The sequence below is a fragment of the Neltuma alba genome, unplaced genomic scaffold (genome assembly GCF_004799145.2).
Source record: "Neltuma alba isolate B1F8T4 unplaced genomic scaffold, ASM479914v2 tig00003685_pilon, whole genome shotgun sequence".
In the NCBI taxonomy this organism is placed as follows: Eukaryota; Viridiplantae; Streptophyta; class Magnoliopsida; order Fabales; family Fabaceae; genus Neltuma; species Neltuma alba.
Genome location: NW_021633387.1, coordinates 13,820 through 30,210, shown reverse-complemented (window position 1 = coordinate 30,210; position 16,391 = coordinate 13,820). Strand labels below are relative to the sequence as shown.

The 16,391-nt window shown below is 38.4% G+C and overlaps 3 protein-coding genes and 2 pseudogenes across 4 annotated transcripts; 4 read left to right on the top strand and 1 right to left on the bottom strand.

The window, feature by feature from the left end:
* The first annotated feature begins 6 nt into the window (after nucleotides 1–6).
* LOC114742222 (vicilin-like seed storage protein At2g18540) lies at nucleotides 7–2,212 on the top strand (annotated as a pseudogene).
* A 1,042-nt stretch (nucleotides 2,213–3,254) lies between these two features.
* On the bottom strand, nucleotides 3,255–4,442 carry LOC114742220 (probable WRKY transcription factor 35). Its single transcript, XM_028930499.1, has 3 exons — nucleotides 4,308–4,442; nucleotides 4,034–4,174; nucleotides 3,255–3,890 (listed from the first exon to the last, which is right to left on the bottom strand). Exons 1-3 carry the CDS (start codon nucleotides 4,388–4,390, stop codon nucleotides 3,332–3,334), a joined length of 783 nt encoding a protein of 260 aa, XP_028786332.1. The 5' UTR covers nucleotides 4,391–4,442; the 3' UTR covers nucleotides 3,255–3,331.
* Nucleotides 4,443–7,959: 3,517 nt separating this feature from the next.
* On the top strand, nucleotides 7,960–11,424 carry LOC114742225 (uncharacterized; annotated as a pseudogene).
* LOC114742226 (cytochrome c oxidase subunit 5C-like) lies at nucleotides 8,619–15,893 on the top strand. Of its 2 annotated transcripts, XM_028930505.1 has the most exons (3): nucleotides 8,619–8,630; nucleotides 11,447–11,453; nucleotides 15,507–15,893. In XM_028930505.1, the coding sequence occupies exon 3, from the start codon at nucleotides 15,521–15,523 to the stop codon at nucleotides 15,713–15,715; it is 195 nt and encodes a 64-aa protein (XP_028786338.1). In that variant the 5' UTR covers nucleotides 8,619–8,630; nucleotides 11,447–11,453; nucleotides 15,507–15,520; the 3' UTR covers nucleotides 15,716–15,893. The 2 variants fall into 2 exon arrangements, with proteins under 2 accessions (XP_028786338.1, XP_028786337.1); XM_028930504.1 differs by lacking the exons at nucleotides 8,619–8,630; nucleotides 11,447–11,453 and adding an exon at nucleotides 14,462–14,563 and having other exon boundaries at nucleotides 15,494–15,893.
* Nucleotides 10,877–12,133, top strand: LOC114742223 (DELLA protein RGL1-like). The gene has a single exon (XM_028930501.1). It carries the CDS (start codon nucleotides 10,877–10,879, stop codon nucleotides 12,131–12,133), a length of 1,257 nt encoding a protein of 418 aa, XP_028786334.1.
* Nucleotides 15,894–16,391: the final 498 nt, after the last annotated feature.

Sequence of the window (16,391 nt, the reverse complement as noted above, 5' to 3'; positions counted from 1 at the left end):
CAAGCTAACTCTGCTCCTAATGGTTCATCAAGCAGTGGGTCCACTGCAAAGAGCTCTCAGCTGTCAATGCCTCCAGACCACGCCAAAAGCAACAGGTATTTCACTCTTACGAATGATTATAGATTCAGTCATCATTCTTCATCCTAGCCTCCTCCTCAGCTTTTTTAACCTAACAGAACCACTCAATTGAAACCGAGCACATCTTATCTTCAAGCCCGGGGGGGGGGCTGAGCACACCTGATCTGGCTAGCTATGCGGACTTACCAAGTCGATTAAGTATTTAAAGTCTTGCTTTTATGGAACAGTATCTGGTGTCCTGATTTCTTTGCACACTGTTTCATCTTTTAAATTCTGTTATTGCAGGGAAATTCAGATGATAACCAGTCCCCTTCAGATAAGAGGAGTGGCCTACAAGGCATTCCGTGGAAAAATTTCTCAAGGGATGGGTTTGGTCTTGGAAAGGTGGATTCTGTGATAGGGAAGATATCAGGAAAGGACACATCCAAAGCAAGGCGACAAGACTGAGCCAATCCGTAAGAGCAAGCGAGTACCAAAGAGGCGTCTATTGGATGGGAATTTGGTGATGATGACAACGATGAGGAGATTCGCTATTTGGAAAAGCTCAAAACATCAAAAGTTTCTGCAGTGTACAGAGATGAAGAAGTAAGCAAGAAACATAGAAAATTATCCAGTGTCTCTGATGTGGAAACTTCTGCCTCATCAAGGTCAGTCAAAGATGGCAAAAGCAAGTCCATATCAGATAGAATGTATGAGGACACAGACTATGAGGAAGATGAGGATTCTGGGTCTGATGTTGAGCCTGAGCACAAGAAAAGAGAAAGCAGAAGAAGGAATCTGTTGATGTATTGATGGACAGTAAAAGGGAAATGACTCTCACAACACGCCAAAGGGCCCTTCAATCAAGCAAGGATGCCTCTGCATCTGGTGCAAGTCTAATAGAGTTTCCTAATGGATTACCGCCTGCTCCACCTAGAAAGTGAGAACTTGTATTTCGTGTGCCTTTATTTCATTATGTTGTTTTATTCAGCTTTGTTTATGTTGCTTTTATTCTAATATAGAGCAAAAAGAAAAGCTTTCGGAGGTGGAGCAAACAACTAAAGAAAGCTGAGGCTGCCCAGAGGCGTAGAATGCAAGTTGAGAGGCTGCTAGGGAATCTGAGGTTTGTTCTGTTCCATCCAAAAATTATGTTTCTGCTATAGTTGATTTCAGGAGATATAAATGCTTGTTTTAATTGCTTTTGTAGGCTGAAGCTATCAGAAAAATACTTGGTCAAGACTCCAGCAGGAAGAAACGGGAAGAGAAAATGAAGAAACGCCAAGAAGAACGGGCACAGGTTTGGCAGCAACAAATGGATCCCACTCACTATTTTAATTTCCTATGCAGCTTCAATTTTTGCTGTCTTGATTCTTTGCAGGAGAAGGCAGCTAATGCGCAGATGCTCGCATCGAACACCATCAGATATGTGATGGGTCCTGCTGGAACGGTTGTTACTTTTCCTGAGGAGATGGGCCTTCCTAACATATTCAGCTCCAAACTCTCCAGGTACCAAGCTTCTAGCTAATCTGGATTTGGATTTTTATGATTTTGACCACTGATATTGGTGAGGAGCTAGAGATGCTTGTCTAAGTTTGTTGGAGGCATTCTCTAATGAAGAATATCATTTGGTAATTGTTTCAGTTATCCACCTCCGCGTGAGAAATGCGCGGGTCCATCTTGTACCAACCCGTACAAGTATCGAGATTCAAGTCCAAGCTTCCCCTTTGCAGCCTGCAGTGCTACAAAGCAGTCCAGGAGACGTTGACGGCTGAAACCATTTATTGATGTCACGATTGATGGGGTACTTAGATGGGTCGTTGATGCTTACGCTTGTATAAATCATCTGCAGCTTGCTTATTTGCGCAATTGAGGGTTGTGGTACAATCGATAGGTAGCATACATCTTATTTAGCTGAGAAAGGGTTGGAGACTAGAGCAATAAGAGCATATGTGAAGGGCCCTCTCCTCCCCCCCCCCCTCCGTGGACTGATTTATGTGTTGTAAAACTGGTAGTGGACCACCTAGCGTCATTCATTATTGTAATTGTAGCTACTGTAACTATGTGAGAGTTGAAAGCAATTTTACCAGTGGCGTAGAACACTTGACTATTTTGAAGTGTCCTCTGAGGATGATGGAAATGTTTTCTATTTAAAAAATTAAGTATATCATCTGAGAAATTAACTTATCAACAAAAAAATGAATTGGAGATAAATGTATTAATATTTTTGCACGGGCATTAAATCTGAGCGATTCGTGAAATATGCTGTTCTATATACAAGGATTCGCTTTCAGATAACGTATGGACTCTTGCAAGTTGGTCCTGGCCGAAAGAATTTATGACCAGGAGATGGTGAACTCGTCTCACAGTTCCACCGTTGGGTGGAGAATCCATCCAATTCGAGGTACGAGGGGGGCCCGAAAAACTGTGAATTTGTTATAGAAGAGGGAGGTATACGAGGAATCGCCAGTAGAAAAGTAGCAGGCTCCGCAAAATGAGTGCATATGGACAACAAAATGGGTGTTTTAAAATAAGGCCAGATTGCAGCAAACACAGGATAACTTGGGGATTTGGCATCTTGTGACATGGAATCTCTCGACTTTTGAAGGACTACTATATGAACGAAGAGTACCTTAGACTTTCTCGAAAGGCCCGTCCATACTCCATACATCCCTATCAATCCACGAGTGCTGCCTACAAAAAGGTTTAATTAGATTAGCTACTCTTCCACCAAATGAAGTAATGAATCGCCAAAGGACCATGAAAGCAACCCAAAACTTAAAAAAGAAAAGCAGAGCAAATAATGGCCGCCAAAAAAGCATCACTCCCTCTTCCATCATCGATTAAGGTTTACCCCAAGTAAAAGACCTTATCCTGAAATGATATTTGAGCACTCATCCCTGAACCTGGTGCTATCTTTTAATTATTAAACTAAAGGACAATTACTCCCCTTTCTTTTGTTTCACTACCCGAAGTAACCCTTCGTGTTTTGGCGTGAGAGAGATAGATATTGGGGTTTCCCCATCAACCCACTCCGTTATTTCCAGTCTCCCAGGATTGTGTCTACCCACTAACTCTGCTCATGACTAAGTGACGCACTTTCCATGTCTGTGCACTCTCTGCAACAACATAATCAAGAAAAGCAATACTAATACTAGTAAATAAGAAGTAAAAAGAAAGAATCCGAATCGAAAACTAAATGAAACGGGAATTTTATATATGAACATTTCAGTTACATTCGTTGGGCAGCAACCCCTGCCAAAGAAACAAACTTAAATCATGAAGGGGCAACCACAATCCTTTCCTCGGAGAAATTGCGCCTCATTAAGTTTAAGAAAGGTGAAGATATGGGGAGCTCTTCAAGTTCATCGAAAAAGTCATGCTCTTCGGATTTGGGTGTCGACGAGTTCTTGAACTGAGAATAACTGGGGAGCTCTTTTTCTGGGAGGAGATCTATTCTACCATGTATTTTCTCTGGGTTCAGTTGGAAAGGATCTTCTGGGTCAACAATGATGTCTTCAGAGCTCTGAATTGGCGATTGCAAGTAATAGAAATTTTCTTCTTTCACACATTCATAGCTGACCGTCGTGGGCTTGTGATCTTTTTCCCTTTCTTTCTCTTCTTGGTCTTCCACTTTCAAAGTCGCTGGAAGATCTTCAACGGTCTGGTTTTGGGAGTTTTGTGGTAGATTTAGATTGGAGTTGGAGGGACGATCAGGAGGTGGATGGTTATGAGTAGACGTATAGGTAACGATGAGCATTGAAGCATCAGTTCTGCATCTCTCTACTTGCTTTCTGGCTGAACAACCCTTGGATGTGCTGCACCTGTAGTAGCCCCTGCTAAACGAGACAATGGATGAACTATATTCGAGAGAATAGACATTTGAAGTGGAAATGCTTAATCAAACACAACCAGCCAAAGAATGTGAGATTACAACTCCGTCAGTATCAAAACTAGTAGAAAGAAAGAAAGCTAAAACCTTGGGTAAGGAGATCCTTTTATAGGCTTCTGTCCATATTTTCTCCAAGACCATGAATCGGAAGCCAGCCCTTCGTTCTTAAGCTTTCTTGCGTTTTCTCCAACTCTCACCCTCATAACAGTTTTCTGAACTGCAGTTTTCCTGCAACAAGTACGGCACAGAACTAGTTTACCAGTGAACTACCAGTGATGACGAGAAATTATCAGGAATTTCAAATCAAACTTGAGAATCCAAGGCAGCTTTATTTTTCCTTTTTCGCCAAGCATGAACGCACCGTTTTTTGAGCGGTTGAGCTTCTTTTGCATTGACCTCTGGAGATGCTTCTGACTCAAGTTTTGGGGATGCAGTACCATCCATAGTTGCTTATTCTCTCTTTTACTGGCCTCAGTTGCTACAGGCTTGGAAAGAAAGGAAGAGGATCAAGGAGAGAGCTGTGAAGGATTAGAGAGAGAAACAGGAGAAGAAGGATGGCCTATGTATGATAGCAAAGCAAGCAAGGCGTTCGTCCACTTGCTTTCCACTCATTCAGCTTTTATGAATCATGCCCATGTTTGCTTTGTGCTGGGTGCGTGTGCGTCTATTGTGCATCGAAAGGGTCATTCCTGTACGGGACCCTCGTAACCTAATACTCGAGCTAATTAATTAGATATGTTTTGTTAAAAAAATCATACTATCACGGGTTTAATATGAAAATTAGTTGATTGATTTGAGTAAAATAAGATAATTAGTTAGATTAATTAGTTATAATAAATAAGTGTTGTCTTTTCTAAAATACTCTTACCAATCAAGTATTATTTGATAAAATATTTAATATGTGCAATTATTATAAGGACTATTTTAAGAAAAATAAATAAATATGATAGATAAGGTGGATTAGAGTTTTATATTTAAAAACAAATTAAAAGTAAAATTAACTTTTATATTAAGTACGAGAAGTAGAACTATTTAGGATACTTCCTCTTTGTATCACTCAGTTTTAATTGTTTCCCACGTATTGAAAATTTGAAAATTAATTGCATCTTTGAATTTATCCCCAAAAAAAAAGAAGAAAATTTATGCTTACTGAGTAGATTTTATATTATACTACCTACGGTCCTTAATACTCTTTTTGTCCTTAATATAGGACTCAATTGTTAAGTTGGTTTTGATTTTAAATATAAGACCCATTTTTATGTTTATCAGTTTTCTCTAAATTACTCTATGGATACTCCCTCAGCCACAATCAAGTAGAAGAGGAAGAAGGGGTATTAAGAAAGATGATTATGGTATTTTAGGAAAAAGTATCTCATTTCTTATAATTAACTAACTTACCTAACTTTCTTAATCTAATCAAATTAGTTAAATAAATTTTATATTAAGGACCGGAGGAGTATAAGACCTTATTTGACTTTTATTTTGGTCCTAAATATAAGACCCTAATCTATTTTGTCTCTCATATTTATATATTTTTTCACAAAGCAGTCCTTCTAACAATAGTAACTCTAACTAATACACTTGATTAGCAAAAATATTTCAGGAAAGACAACACATATTTATTATAAATAACTGACTTAATTTCTTTTTTTAATTTCCTCAAATTAGTCAACTAACTCTTATAATTACAAACATTACAACCGGAGGTGGTAGAATAGAATGCAAACCTTCGACAGAAAGTCTTATGAGAAGGAAGAAGGCAAATTTTATATTAATGCTGAAGTATTGGCTGCAGCCATGGCCGATGTCAGTGAGTGAGAACGAGCACCACGTGGGGTGGGGATCTTCCGATTCCAACCTGGAATGAATTGCCAAGCGTTTGATTCGCGTCATGGTATCATGGCATATTGGTATATAATTCATGCCGTGGCCGTTTCATGAGAACAGGTTAACTCCTTCCTTCTATCTCTGGTTCTTTTTCCTGAATATTCATTGTTCTCAAGGATCGTTAGAAATAACTTTAAATAATTTTTTTAATTAAAATTTATAAAATATAAAATAAATATGTGGGAAGAGTTTTAATTTATATAAAACGTTTTTATAAATATTTTTAAATGCTATTTCAAACAGTGCTTAATAATTTGATAAGTGATGTTATTGTCGGTGCAGGAGGAGCGGAGACATGACAAAGAACCTGCATGGCTGACCAATGACCACCTTATGATTTCCTTTTCTCCAATCCCATGGTTTCACCAAATGCAAGATTTTCCTTCGTTCTATTTTCTTCTTCGTCCCGATCAAGACTGCTGCATGTGGTGGTCAGTGAAAAAAAAAAAAAAACTGATTGGTCCAGAACAACTGTCATCCTTTTTACACAATTGTATCCTTCTATTAAAAACAGGAAATAATCATGTTCTAAGCGCTCTCTAACACTAAACATGGGTTGTGATAAGTTTATTTATGGGGTATCTAATTAACATAAAAAACATTTCTAAAAAACACTTTCATGTGATTTGAAAAAAAAATTACTCTTACATATTTATTTTGTATATTATAAAATTATATATAGTTTGATTTCCGTCTAAATAATTCTTAGATTGTTTTGTCCAGTCCAACGGGCTTTTCAGCATCCAACTTTTGAGCCCATTAGAAAGGAGACAAAATAGACGGCAACAAAAACACGTCATTATGCCCCAAAAGAAAACATGGCATTACCCGTACCAAAAACAAAACGTATTATGTGTGATCAAGCGATGACATCTTGGGGCAAGGAGAACAGCTACTTGGAACCCAACAAACAGGGTTTGGTCCATGAAAACAAAAAATATTTGCAGCTTTGCTTTTTTTTTTTTTTGCTAAAACATAGATATCTTCCTATTAGAGACAATCTTATTAAAGACACTGTCAGGCACTAAATGTGGAGACCTCTCCCAGTGGGGATTCGAACCTTTAATATCAGATATTACCTTGTCAAGTGCCAACTATCAACCCTGTCAAGTGTCAATATATAGCTAATTTATAACAGCACGTATTGTGTGTAAGTTATATCCCAGACTTTATACAATTTAATTGTCATAAAAACCCGGTTGAGGTAAAACAAGTTGACAGCATTCAGAAACATCTAATCGATCGATGAGATGTTGGTCTAAGTGCTTATATATATACATAGAGAGAGAGAGAGAGAGGTGAGATATAAGTTTTGCCGCTGAAGAGAGAATCTTTGGGCAAACAAAGAACCACCTACTATTGATCCTCACTCTCCATCGTCTAATCCTTTTCTGAAGCCGTTGTTGCATCGCTGTAACGTAATAAGTCCGAGTCTGCAATATTCCCCTCCCCCGCCTAACATCAGAACTTGTTTAATTAATTAGTTTGTTAATTAATCTGCGATGACCTGCGTACCGAACGCCTCTTTTCTTTTTGAGCGGGTACGTTTGTTGACATCGTAAGTGGGTACGTTCGGTACCGTACCAAAATGTGGTTTTGGTATTTAATTTATATAATAATTTCGGCCAAAATTATTTTCGATGTCAAATGCTCGTTCTGCCCGTCAACTTTCTATTTGATAATTACTTGAGTAAGTTGGCCCAGCTATTATAGTTGAAAAGGAAAATAAAAAATTAAAAGCTAAAATTTTCATATACTTCAATTCTTCAACAATACATTTCATACACCTTGCGATTTCTTTGAATCATATATGATATAGCCCGCTTCAAAGGCTTCTGTGACATTTTAATGTATATTATTCCTTCTTCAAAAATTATGCTTTATTTTATCTCAACTCGGGAATTCAAGATGATAAAATTGAGTGAACATCGCTGGACCTTATAATAAGCCTGAGGCCCAGGGGGCATCAAATTGACTTTTTTCAGGTACATATTTCTTCACTGACTTTGTCAGACGTTCCGTGAGACACCATGTGAATCCGGTTAATACGCGAGAGACAGAGGAAACTACTAATTCAATACGTACGCCTTTGATTCTACTCTGTATACAATGACAACAATTGAAAGATTTTTTTAATTAAAAGAATCAAGTCCCCCAGAACTTGTTGACTCAAGTTTTCTGTTAGTTCGATCTATTTACTTTCGAGTCTTTATTTTTTAGGCTGAGGTACCTAGGAGAAGCTAGTCCCTTCGTGGTCAAACTTGATTCTTGATAGGAAAAAATCATGGAGGAAGCGTGGAATGGATAACATTAGTATATATGGATGTTAATGGACGTGGCAACCACTTTCAAGTTCCCTTTTGCAGCAACTAGCAGCTGCCAATCTGCATATATAGAGACCTTAAGGTGGAAGTTGGCGTTGCTGGTGTTCGTCAAATTAAGTTATTATGGGTTGGCAGAGATGGAATCAGAAGGCCAATGATCTACTGGGCTCTGCTTCTCCCATGCAGGTCTTCCACCTCTTCACGCTCACAATCCTCAGTCTTCTTCTGCCGACCTCGTTTCTTCTCCTTGCCAGGCTCTCTGCTTCTCAATATTATCTCCAAAGCACCGCATCGTTTCCTTCCCCTTGCCCATCTCTTCATCTTTACTCGCTGCTTCTTCACATCAACCTAAACGTTCTCTACCTTCTCGTGTCTATTGTTAGCGTAGCCACTCTAATCCACGGCCTGACCTGCAAATTCAGCTTTTTTGCCCAATCATCAACCTCTCTTCTCAAACTTCCTCTTCATGCTTCGTGGATTCTTCTCTGTTCTTTTCAGGTTTGCGTTGGCTTAGGCATCAAAGGGAACATAGCGACGGATGTTTATGATTCCGATCCCAGTTTTGGCCTCCGAAGAAGTTTCTTCAGCAAATTAATTTTTCTCTTGGGGCTGCACGAGACAACTCAGGTTTGGTCCAGGACGGTGGTTAAGCCGGTAGTGGATGATTCGATGCTTGGAAATTCCAGAAAGGAAAGATGGGTTGAAAGGGTGGCCGTCGCCGCCAGCTTAGGTGGCTTGTGGTGGTGGAGGTTGAGGGAGGAGGTGGAGACTTTGATGGTTATGGCGGAGGCCAAGACCGAGCAATTAATGGATATGGAAATGAGAGATTTTGTTGGGTGGTGGTTGTACTACCTGACGGTGACCATTGGGATGGTCAGGATTCTCAAGGTCTGTTGTGGATCGCCATGATTTGTGTGTGTAGGAGAAGGGTAACAGAGAGTTCCTTGGCTGGGCCCAACGAGAACGACGACAAGGTGTGAATTTGACCAACTCTGTATGTGACCGTCTTTCGTTTTTTTTGGTTTTAATTGCGAGTTTATGGTGCCCAATTGAGCACCAATCCAATTGTATAAACTTGAACCAAACATTGCGTAAAATGGTCCAACGATTTAGTCCATAATTACTTGGTTGGCATGGAGCACTTATCCAGCAAATATTCTTGAATTACAATGCGTGTTCTTGGATAATATATTATATAAATATATACAAGTGGGATGAATAACAGGGCATCAATATCTATAGATCACAGATGTAGCATGGTTTTATAAATGGTGTTTGATTCAAAAGTAGGTTGTCCAATAAATGATTTCTTTGGGTTAGCTTGGCCATTAAAATACATATATATGACAGTTGATGCTATTTTAGAACAGATCTTATCCACACACAGTGGCAATTTGGTGAGAAAATTCTATCTTAAACGATAGAAAATCCAAATCTATATGCTTATTACCATGTCTGTAATTCTCAGAAACGTTATTGTTCGCGATTCCTGATTAGAGGGCCGGGGATTACTCGATTGTGATTACGTGAGCTATTTCCGTGAAAGGTTTTCGTTTACCGACTACCGTTGTCATCACTGAGCTAGACAGAAATAAGTGCTTGACTTTTTTCATTTTTATCAGTTAGGCTAAAAACAAGCGTTTTAAAATTTAGAACATTTGTAACGTTTAATTCTTGGAGTGTAAGGGAAGTTAAATATCATTATCTTAGAAATAATCTCCCTGTCCTTTTCCAAGTCCTCGTAGAGCTAATTGGACTCAATTCTAAGGCACTTCATTATTATTTTTTGGGTAAGAGACAACCGAATCAATACACACCCACCCAATCATGATTCATCCACACGAAAAACCATTACAGACTCTTATTCCTTTAAAATCTGGCAATTATTCAGCCATAAGCCGATAACTACTTGTGGTCTATCTTTTGTATGCGTGTAGAAAATTTCGAAGTTAATCGTCTCACTCCCCTGTACTTATAGAAGGGGTCAATCCTTCATCAATATGAAAAGGCTCTTTTTTTTTCCAGAAAAATGTTGTCTCCATTAGCTCGGCTGAGTTTCTTAGGAAGCCTTGTCATATATTATTGGACGCGTTACTCGGCGGTCTGTTTGGATGCCAAACATCGTTTCCATAACGACAAACCAAGAGCCAATGAGCCATAATGATTACGGCAGACCAAAACCAGCCATCTTTGTTTAATACAAATTGCAGGGCTTTTATAATTGCTGCCTGACGGTTTTGATGAAAGTATCGAAACATCATAATCGAAGTTGCGTTAGTCCTTACATGATCCATGTACTTCAATGTTTAAATAAGTCCGTTATGGTGAAGTTTCTTCGATCAATTAAATACTCATGTCTTACAGTGACTGATGATAATGCATGTAGGCCAGTCGTATATTTAAATGGAGAAACTCATTGTCTTGAATGCAAACCGTTAAAAGACTTTTCTTGCTTTCCTCTATCATCCGAATGAGGAATGATCATTTTTCTGTTACACCTTTCAATTTCAGAGGCATCCAGGGCGGTTGTGGTTCCGCACAAGAGGAAGTATTTGAGTTCCCAGGGAAACACGGTTTCTTTCAGGCACAGATTGATTCTTTCTCTGCAGTGGATGGGAAAGGAGCCCAATCATATAAAAATCAAATTCATCTGCAACCGAATGTGCCCAAATTTGATATCCAGGTTCCAGAAGAGTCCAACATCGACCCTGCTCTGCAAATGACACAACCGTTTCAGGAAATCGTGGGGCTTAAGAATCAGGAAGGGGCAAGTTCAGAACTTGTCAATGAGGGCAACAATAAGCAGGTGCCACAATCTTCTTTAGCATACTTGGAGCTGCTGAGTAATTACGCAGGCAGGTTCAAGAAGTTAAGGGTCCAAGACATAACCGACTCGAACAATAGTGAAGCTCATGCAGGTCACCAGGATTTGTCAGCTGAAGAAATAATAAGAGTGGCTGGAGCAAGGTACGTACAATTTTCTACTCATTGGTGTGATGATTATTGCATGCCTCTGCACCCATATGCCTCTGGTCTCGAGGATCTGTCTGAAAAAGAAAATAGAGATGTTGAACTTGCACAGTTTCTTCTTGCTGCGGCCGAGAGGGTTAGTTGCCAACAGCTTGAACGTGCAAGCAGGATGCTTCTTCATTGCTTATTTAATTCATCTCCTGGCGGAAATGCTATGCAGAGAGTTATCTTTCATTTCGCTCAAGCACTTCGAGAGAGAATTGAAAAAGAAGCAGGGGGCACCATTTTGATGGGTTGTCCAAAGAACATAGAAAACGAGTTAATTCAAAACTTGGATACCAACATAGCCCTTGCTTGTCATCAGAAAATTCCTTTCAACCAAGTGATGCAATTCGCTGGTGTACAAGCTATGGTGGAGCACGTTGCACATGATACAAAAATCCATGTTATAGATCTTGATATCAGGCGTGGAATTCAGTGGACGTGTTTGATGCAGGCACTCGTAGGGAGGAACGAAAGCAGAGTGGAGCTCTTGAAGATAACTGCTATAGGAATTGTTGGCCAGCCTACTGTAGAAGAAACTGGCAAAAGATTGACGAGTTTCGCTAGATCGTTGAACTTGCCATTCGCATATAAGCAAGTTTATGTTACAGACATGATCGAAATTACAGAACAACATTTTGAAATTGAAGATGATGAAGCCGTGGCTGTCTACGCTCTGTATGTACTTAGGACTATGGTATCAAGGCCAGCTTGCTTGGAAAACCTGATGAGTGTAATAAGAAATATCAAACCAATTATAATGGTAGTTCTTGAAGTGGAAGCCAATCATAATTCATCCTCATTCGCAATTCGCTTCATTGAAGCATTGTTCCACTACTCGGCGTTTTTTGATTGCCTCGAGACCTGCTTAAAAGGTGAAAACAGGAGCAGAATGGCAACGGAAGCAATATTATCTGAAGGGATACGAAACATTGTTGCTGCGGAAGGGGAGAAAGAACAGTGAGGAATGTGAAGATAGAAGTGTGGAGGAGGTTCTTTGCAAGGTACGGAATGGTGGAAATTGGATTTAGCGAGTCATCTCTGTACCAAGCTAGCTTGGTGGCCAAAGAATTCGCCAGCGGCAAATTTTGCACTCTGGACACAAATGGAAAATGTCTTATGGTTGGGTGGAAGGGGACCCCATTGCATACCGTTTCAGCTTGGAGGTTCCTTTGAGAGCATAATTGAAAGATTTAATTTGACAAATTTGCGCGCACCTTCAATCCACGGATAAGTCTGACATAAGTTTTTGTTCAGTACATCAACGTATAATTACTAGTACTGTCCCCCCCCCGGGGCAATACACTTAGATTGCTTTATGTGAGTTTATGTATGTCATGTTTAAATGCATGAGATGCATATGTGTGCAGAAAAAAGTTGGGAGATATTGTCTAAATTGCAAAATAAAATGCAACTGCTCATTCTATGCACACGGAGCTCCCCAGCCCTGACTGCCTGGAAGGAGGTATTGAGGAGGCTCGGGATTCAGATTAAAAAAATACCAACTTTTCAAGTTTTATTAAGAAAATGAGTCATTTTTTCACAGTATCCTTTCAAATTAATTAAATTTTTTTAATTAACTTTTCCATTCACTTATTTTCTTTATTAAAAAAATTTATAACCCTAGTCACACACACTTCGGCTCCCTTTCAGCTAAAGAAGTGCTAATTATCCAATATCATGAGAATTATTGAAATTAATCGGTCAATGATAAGGGAATTGACAAATCAATTGACAAGTCACGTGTCTTTTTCTTTCATTTAATTAGGAGTTTCCTTTTTTTAGGCTTAAAGGTCTTCTTCTCTCCCAACAAGTATACTTTTTGGAATTCAAATTTGTGTTTTCTTCTTTACGAGAATAAAATCATTTACCACCTTAACCAATAACTTGTTGGTCATATGTTTATTTTTTGTTGTTGGGGCTAAAAAGCCAGCTACCTAATTCTTCTTCTTCATTTTTTTTTTAATAAGAAGGGAGCTCAGCCAGTTACACTGGGTCTGACCACTGTTACTAGAATCCTTCTCTAAGTAGGCATCTAACCCTGTAAAGCTATCATGGAACGGATGAAAACAAGAGAGACAAGAGAGGACCCTTTTGACAAGAAAGTCTGTTACTACGGGGTGTTTTGGATATTTCGGAGGTATTTTTAAAAATATTTTTTCTCAAATTGAAATAAATTTTTTATATATTTATTTCATCATAAAATCATAGTTTAATTTTCATTCAAAAACTCTCTATATTTAGCATCTCAATGAATCGCCTGTACTTGCACGGTCCAACTCTCTAGCCAGTAGGTGCCGAACGTCTTGGATGATGTTGAAGTTTGCACGTTCAGGGAGTCCGCCAATCTTTCTATGACAAGGTATTTTGAGTCTTGGTAAGAAGTCAATCCATTTATGCGTCACACGGCACCCAGGTTGACCTGATATTATGTGCAGGGGTCCTCCTCTTTTATCTTGCATTATTCCAATAACATCCCATAACAGGCCCCAATTACCATACTTCTTCCGCTGCATAATAATAAGTCATTTTAATTAATTTATCAATAGTCATCATAAATAAATGTGGAAATCCTGCACAGATATTCATATTTAATGCTCAGCAGTATCTTGAATAAGATTGTTTTTAATAAGAAGATATACGTGTGTAGAAAGAAAATATAATGGTTAGTTCATTAAATGTATTTTGAATTGAAAATATTTTTCAAGTTTCCCCATGCTGAAAAAAATTATGAAGATGAGAGAAAAATACAAGGAGTTATTCTTCTAGTCTTATTTATAAGGTAAAGAGAGAAGACATTTTTTTTGTCTTATGTATAGGATATTTAGAAAAATTTTCTGTATGTATATACAATTTTACCATTCATTTATTATTGTGTTGATTTTTTTATATGAGATATAATGTATATTAAATAGGAATAAAATTGAAAAGTTGTTCAATTTTAAATGATAGTTAATGAAGTTTAAGATTTTTCTTGATCTATGTAAAATATGTTAGAAGTCACTTATAAATAGGACCAGAAGAGTATATTTAATCATTAATTATGTGAATAAAATTAAAATTAACTATTAATTATTTTTAAGTGACTTATATTTTAAAGTAAATTATTGTTCCAGATGTATAACACTCATATTTTAAGTCAGGGAAATCACCTTAGGCGTGGGCGACTAATTTTGATTGGGCAAATGACCTAGGCCAGAATGGTCACGTGCATGATCAGCCGGAAAAGAAAATGAATCGGCAGGAGTTGCGGTATTTAGTTGGGCTGGGTCGGCCCATTTGACCGCACAGCCTGGACGAAGTTCCTCAATAACGTGTATCCTCCCTTCGGCGTCCCGTTTGTAAATCCCCATCGACTTCTTCGCGTGGAAGAGATCCATTGCCATTGTCTCCGGTGAGCCCTCCCCGCCCCTCTGTTTGTATTCATATCACGGCCGCAGCGGCTCTCATACGATGTATTTAGATTCGTTAAGTAATGCTTTTCTTCGGCGGTTTTCTTTGATAATTCGCTGATTAGGGTTAATTTGCGTCGCCGTTGTCAATCCACGAGAATTAGCTGCTCACTTTGTCGATCTATTTTATTTTCTTGAATTCATTGGGTAAACAATGCTAAATTGGGAACTGGATTGAAACCTTTGGTATAGAATGACGATCCTTTGGCCTGCTGAAGTTTCGTCCGATGCGATTGATCGATTTTTGGAATATTTATTAGGCGAATGAGAAGTCACAGAAGTAGGAATCCATTGCTGTTTGGTTTGAGAGAAAAATGTCTATGCAAGTTTTCTGCATGCTTTAAGGGTTTTGATTATTATGCTTGCAGAATTTTTAATATTGTAGAATTGATTGAGCAGAAATTTTGATGAGCTAGAAGCAGCTTCGATAAACTGATACTTGTGTATGAACTCGTGGTTATGGATCAAGGATGAAGTGAAACTAGCATTTAAGAATTGATAATTATAGCATTCATGCCTATATACTTAAATCTAGGATGGATTCTGATGCTTGCCTTCTATAGAGTACGTCTTTATTCAGGAAAAAAAACACACACACACACACACACACACCAGAATTCAGAAACTACAATTTCTTTGTTTGGTGCAATAATAATGGTTGAGGTAGTAATATATCTCATAGCAGATAGTTTTCTGGTTTGACGATTTCTTCTTAAGTAATAGATATATTAAAATGAACTTAATCTGATGTGAATTCCTATATCTAATTATAGTGATTGATTCCCGGGAATGGATGCCATTGTTTTTTGACTTCTGTCCTAGTTTGATATTTGATTTTACGAAACCAAGAGGTGTTGGGTCTGTTTTGGTAGAATTAAGAAGCTTGAAGACAGAAGTAAATGGCTGGACCGAGGATTGCTCATGCTACCTTGAAAGGGCCAAGTGTTGTGAAGGAGATATGCATTGGCTTCGTACTTGCTCTTGCCGCTGGCAGTGTGTGGAAGATGCATCACTGGAATGAACAGAGGAAAGTCAGGACCTTTTATGATTTACTAGAGAAAGGTGAGATTAGTGTTATTGCAGAGGAAGAGTAAACCTCATGCCTTGTGTCTGTGACATCCATTTATCAGCCATTTTTCTACTATTTGATGGGCTCTTTAAATCAGATGAGCTGAACTTATTGTAAGATTTAAAAGAATAAGTTTCATGCACTGAGTTGTGGACTATATTGTTGGCTTGGAAATTTTATGAAGTTTTGCTCTATTTTCTTTCCGTGCTTCCGTGATGCCTTTACCGCTTTCATAATTGTATTTGTTTTGTTATATTTCCTTTGGGATTTGCAACTCACTTCTAAACCAAGTGTTTGACAAGCATACAAAAAGTAATATCACAAGTCTGAGCTTTTGTGGGAATCTGAAAGAAGGTATTTATCTATCTTGAAGATATGAAACGCGGAATTCTGGGATTGGACAATAAGTTTTATGGTTGTTCCAACGGTTGTCGGTGCAATGCTTGATGATTGTTAAATAGCTCTTTTTTTCTTTTTGGTTAGCCTCAAATGACTGGTAAGTGGTTGAAGGCACCTGCTTTTTGCCTTTTCCTTTCACTTTCACTTTGAGTTGTGGTTTCCAGAAGCCTAAGTGAGTTTTGTTGAGTGACTGGACGTAACCCCGCATACATGAATGATAGTTTGGTACAAGGACGCGGGATGAACGCAAAGCTAATGCTTTGCTTGGATCCCTGAATTTAGATAAACTTTGAAGAGGAATC

Bases quoted from the DNA above. Each gene is read 5' to 3' on its own strand.
- LOC114742220 (XM_028930499.1), bottom strand. From the start codon at position 4,390: ATGGATGGTACTGCATCCCCAAAACTTGAGTCAGAAGCATCTCCAGAG. The intron at 4,175-4,307 runs GTGCGTTCATGC...TACTTGTTGCAG, and splicing joins GCTCAACCGCTCAAAAAACG to GAAAACTGCAGTTCAGAAAA. The intron at 3,891-4,033 runs GTTTTAGCTTTC...CTCGTTTAGCAG, and splicing joins AAAGGATCTCCTTACCCAAG to GGGCTACTACAGGTGCAGCA.
- LOC114742223 (XM_028930501.1), top strand. From the start codon at position 10,877: ATGACACAACCGTTTCAGGAAATCGTGGGGCTTAAGAATCAGGAAGGG.
- LOC114742226 (XM_028930505.1), top strand. From the start codon at position 15,521: ATGGCTGGACCGAGGATTGCTCATGCTACCTTGAAAGGGCCAAGTGTT.